Genomic DNA, 5,239 nt, shown 5'->3' with positions numbered 1-5,239 from the left:
GTCAAGCCACAGGTAGGATTTTTTTTGCTTGAGCCCGGCCCAATCCGAATCAGTTGTTTGTTGCCATTTCGTTGTTGTTTTACTACCATTTTACTATTATATTGTTACTATTTTGTTGTTATTGTTCTGATATTATACAACTCTTATTTTACTATTAATTTTGCTACTATTCTAGATGCATTTATTTGCTAAGTTGAAGCTATCTTAGTGTTATTTTGAGTATAAAGATTTTTTTAAAATATATTTTCAATTTGTTGGGAAACATTGATTTTAATGTTTTTAGTGTATTTCATATATTATATTTTTTAAATATGCTTTTATATAAAAAAATAATTTTAAAAAAATTAATATGGGCAGACCAAGTTGGACTCAGGTTTAGCATTTTTAATCTTAGTTCAACTTGAGCAGAATTTTAAACTTATTTTTCGGGTTGAAGCTGAACTTAAAAACTGACTTAAAATTTTGTATCGATCCAACCAAACGCGACTCGTGATTAGGTCTAGCTTACTTCTATGTTCAAAAAAAACAATGAGAATGCTGGATAAAAATACCCAACTATATCTTCATCCTGCATATCTACACTCTTTGAAGATTTATCATCTCAAACTAGCTTGATTTCCTATTCAATCTTCACCCATTGCCGACGTATTACTTGTCAGTGCGTATAAGAAGCTTGAAATGGTTATCAGCTTTTAACAAGTAATTTGACTAAGGTTTTTTCTTCATGGAAGCTCTTGGCATTGTCCATGGAGATTGGGGATAAGAGAAAGCTAGCTTATTACTTGTTAGTTGTGATTGAAATTTCCACAAATTTTATTGTAGAAATATTATATACATATGACACAACCACATAAATTTCATATGCATACATTAGTACTTAATTGAAAAAAAAAAAAGAATTAAATTTTTTTTCTATTAGAAATTAAAAACACATGTAGCACAACCGGCCCATGAGCTTGGACCGGGCTTTACGCCGAGCAATATCTCATACGCAAACGTTCCTTACAACATACGACAAAAAAAATATGGTTTGACTTTCGAGTTTAGCCGCTTATGGTTCATAGATCTTCATCTTCATAGTAAAACAAAAAAACCGAACAAATAGTTAATCATTATCCACCAATCAAACCTCGCCACGTTTCCATCAATTACTTTAGTCGTTCCTTTGTTAAAGGCTCCCTCCCTCCCGTCATGAATCTCTGCTACGTTCAAAACAGGAAAAGGAAAAAGAAGATTAGATTTGAGAGAATTTGAAGATGGGGAATGCTCTGAGATTGTTGTATAGCCATTGCTTTAAGCCAACCACAGCTGGAGACTCCCAAGGCAAGGATGGAGTTTCAGCTCTTTCCCATGATCTCTTCCAATTTGATATCACCTCTCAGGTATCTTTTTTTCTCTCATGTTTTTCATTACCTTAAAAGTGAATTTTAATGGTTTAGGGTGATGAACCCATAATTGAGATATGACTCAGCCTAATTGAGCTAAAAATAAAATCTGGGTTAGTTTGATTTTCATCATTCACCTTTAATTGTATTTCCAAATTTTGTTTTTAGGTTCCTGAAGGGCTAAGTTATCACGTCGTTTCATCCAAGAAAGCTCAGGCTAACTGGTAAGTAATTTAACAGTGTTATTTAGGAACAATTTTGAACAATTACGATGTGGTTCTGGTCTGTCTGAAAAGGTATAGAAAGTTATTAGATGCTTGGAGAGAAGCAAAACCACCACCAAAAACACCTGAGGAAGCTTCAAGCTTTGTCATTCAGACATTGAAGAGACACCAAAAGGCAGATGTCGAGGTAGAATGATGCAGCAAACACCATTAAATCTTATAAGTCCAATTAGTTTAAAATTGGGAAATGAATCCACGGTTTGTTCTTTTTTAACTGTTTTTAGGGATTATTGGCATACTATAGTCTTCCTCAGCAGCCTCCTGCTAGCGCCACAACATCACTGCCTCAAGGAGTTAAGTTTGAATTGCAGACTTTACCAGTAAGTATTCTCTTTCTTGAAACTTCCAAGTCTTTGTTTCTCAGCAATATAGCTTCAAACTAACTTTCTCTTTAATTAAATTAGGTGGACACCAAAGCAGTACCTGATGGAGATACCATAACAGTGTATGTAAGCACTACAGATCCCAGGGAATCATTGAACGTACCTCGAGATGTCCAATTGGCAGCTGATCAAAGATCGAGAGCCCGTGCTGCCAAGAACTATACAAAAGCTGATGAGCTTCACAAGAAAATTATTGATTCAGGATACAGGTTCAAACTCTTTAATCTCCCATAGACGATCAAATTCAGTTGAGTGATTCATATATAATGGTAACTAATAATCCATCATCTTTAACAATTGCAGGGTCTTAAATCTTCAGAATCAAGAGATCCTTGCTCGAAAGTATCGAATCCGGCTAAGGTAACAGTAGTCCTTTCTTGAAAGTCTATCTTCCATCAGCTAAATATCATGACAGTGCAATGAAACAGGGGAATCGATGCACCAGAGAGTTCGATGCCATACGGTAAAGAAGCAAAAGAAGAGTTGGTTAAGCTTCTTCAGGGGAAATGTTTAAGAGTTCTTGTCTATGATGAAGACCGATATGGCCGCTGTGTTGGTGATATATACTGCAATGGCAAATTTGTTCAGGTTTTTTTCTTCATATATAACATTCTTCTCCTGATTTACATCATAAGAACAAGTTCAGATTTTTCTAATAATCTTGTTTCCAAACAGGAAGTAATGCTGAAAAAGGGGCTCGCATGGCATTACTCAGCTTATGACCAACGCGTAGAGCTTGCAACTGTAAGTAACCAACTGTAACAATCCCGGGTTTCAGATGTCTTCCCACGTCGAAATTCGGCTGTCAATGTCACCACCAGTTTTTGTTTACATCAAAGGTATTGTTTTCTTTAAGTACCTACCAGCCTCTTAAGGATTCAAAGAGAGTCCTTGCCCATATAGGTGCTTACAGAGGACGGTACATTGACGGCGTGAGAGAGACGTCTTGAGACCCAGTTGTTAAACCATTTCTTTCTGTTAAAATCATAGTCTGTGAATTCTGAACATCATGTATTTGCATAAAAACTAGTGGGAAAAAGAGGCTCGAGCGAAAAGAGTTGGTTTATGGGCTTCATCAAATCCTGAGAAGCCATGGGAATGGAGGAAAGACAAACGACAAGGCAGATGACACTGTCCCTCCCTCATAGAAGAAGTGACCATCTATCTAAACCAGCATAAAGAAATAAAGCGTTACCCTTATTAACTTGTTGCAAATTGTAATAAATTTGATCAAACATTAAACAAAGTGTTCTAACTTTATATTAATTTTTGTTTTATTTTATGAATATGATTCTTTCAAATCTATGATACTCTTCTGCATCAATAGGTGAAGTTCATCTAAAAGAAATACTTAAACAAACATCTAAAAGCCAACAACCTGTGATCTCAATAGCAAAATATAAAAACAATTTGTGAAATAAAGATGTTAAAGAAATGACCAAAAAAATAGGGAATCATCTCTCCATTGGCAAGGGAATGCAGCAAGTTAAAGAGGCATGACTTAGAATACATTGCAGAAGGTAAAACGGATAGAGTAGCTCGGTATTCAACACTGTATACGTTCCCAATACTGTAAGATCTGCAATTATATTCAATATTATCGGTATTAATCAAAAAAAAGGATTACTATTTCATGCACAAGAAACTTCGGGAACTAATATGTATATAACATATGGCATTTTGGAAAAAACTGCAAATTCCTAATGCAGAGGTAAAGAAGCATTTTAACAATCAATAAACAACTTACATATTTGTGGATGATTTTAAAACGAATACAGGTCAAAAGTTATTCTGCATCATCCCTCAATTCATCAGAATCGGAGTCACTAGCATTATAACCTGAAGGAAACCGAAGAAAGATCGTTTTAGAAAGCAGTAACAACCCTACTTTCACACAAGCACACACACAGAGGGTACCTGGATGCTTATCACTAACTTTCCATACTGAAGATCTGCTCCTTGAAGCTTTACTAATCCAAGCACGCCCCTAATTTCAGAAGAAACGATTAGCGAGCTAATACCATCATGATTCCGGAATTCACAACAAGTGCACAATACATGAAACTATCCGAGCACTAAAGCAGCATAAATGTCAGCAAGGAAGAGTAGTCTATTAGCAAATTAAACATTTGAAAACACCATGGAGACCTTTCAGGTATCATCAAGCACCAATAGAGAAACAAGTTCAGTAACATGAAGCACCTTTTTCTTGTAGAGAAATGCAAGAGGTTTGATAGAGGGTCAGTAAAGCTTCGGATTTCAATGAGTGAAAATAGTTTATCAATAGAAGAAATATAAAAACACGGAGAGATTTATGATACATTTGAGACCGTTAGCAATCACACATCATAAAACTAAAGAGTCTCAATAAATCATACAGGCAAGCAAAACAACAAAAAAATGAAAAATGAATCAAATTAGCACTTTTAAAGCATGTGTAAGACAATTGCTATATCACAAAAGAACTAAATCCATGAAAAGTTTCAAGAAAACAAAGAACACCAAGGAAAAAATTTACCAACATGAAAAGCAACAAAATGAATCAGATTACCCCTTTTTCAAGCATTTACAACTACAAGAAACATAAAAGTTGATTCCATAAACCAAATTTAATAATAAAAAAAAGATAGGACCTTTTGAACATCTTTAGGAACACCATAGCCATTGCAATACATCTGTCCAACAAGGACTTGCATGTTGGTATCACCGGCCTTGGCCTCCTTAAGAGCCTCTTGAAACCATCCCTTTACCAACTCGGAAACCACCTGAGCCAGCGGAATCCGGTCGTCGTTACCCCAGGTATCCATTGCTTTCTGCTTGACTCGCTCTGAGTTGACTCGGACCCCACTTGGCCCCGCCTTTTCGCGACAAGAAACTCTGTTTCTCGATGCGGGTTTTACGTGTTTTGCTCTATGAAGTTTGTCTGATGGGACTGCTTTTGCAAATTCTTGCCCTTTCGTCGTACAAACAATTGATTTTCCCATAAAACAATGTAAACAATGTTTCAAACACAGAGTTCCCTTTCTCTTCTCAAAAAAGAAAAAAAAAATCTGAATTCAGATGGTTTTTAGAACAAAAAATCAAGGAATTGAGGAATAGGAGAGGATAGAAGAAATGGGTTTACTTTTTTTAGCGCTTTTGTTTTGGATTATTTGGTGCTTTCTTTTTCCTTATCTGGTTTTCAAGG

General features: G+C 35.6%; 2 protein-coding genes across 2 annotated transcripts; one reads left to right on the top strand and one right to left on the bottom strand.

The window, feature by feature from the left end:
* Nucleotides 1-1,062: 1,062 nt before the first annotated feature.
* On the top strand, nucleotides 1,063-3,338 carry LOC105773191 (staphylococcal-like nuclease CAN1). The gene is made up of 9 exons (XM_012594896.2): nucleotides 1,063-1,382; nucleotides 1,554-1,609; nucleotides 1,682-1,796; nucleotides 1,894-1,989; nucleotides 2,074-2,261; nucleotides 2,356-2,412; nucleotides 2,481-2,640; nucleotides 2,728-2,796; nucleotides 3,083-3,338. Exons 1-9 carry the CDS (start codon nucleotides 1,257-1,259, stop codon nucleotides 3,179-3,181), a joined length of 966 nt encoding a protein of 321 aa, XP_012450350.1. The 5' UTR covers nucleotides 1,063-1,256; the 3' UTR covers nucleotides 3,182-3,338.
* LOC105773194 (uncharacterized) lies at nucleotides 3,290-5,239 on the bottom strand. Its single transcript, XM_012594900.2, has 4 exons — nucleotides 4,686-5,239; nucleotides 3,970-4,039; nucleotides 3,800-3,891; nucleotides 3,290-3,631 (listed from the first exon to the last, which is right to left on the bottom strand). The coding sequence occupies exons 1-3, from the start codon at nucleotides 5,034-5,036 to the stop codon at nucleotides 3,839-3,841; spliced, it is 474 nt and encodes a 157-aa protein (XP_012450354.1). The 5' UTR covers nucleotides 5,037-5,239; the 3' UTR covers nucleotides 3,290-3,631; nucleotides 3,800-3,838.

This window comes from Gossypium raimondii, chromosome 6 (assembly GCF_025698545.1).
Source record: "Gossypium raimondii isolate GPD5lz chromosome 6, ASM2569854v1, whole genome shotgun sequence".
In the NCBI taxonomy this organism is placed as follows: Eukaryota; Viridiplantae; Streptophyta; class Magnoliopsida; order Malvales; family Malvaceae; genus Gossypium; species Gossypium raimondii.
This window is presented reverse-complemented; position numbering and strand designations above follow the sequence as displayed.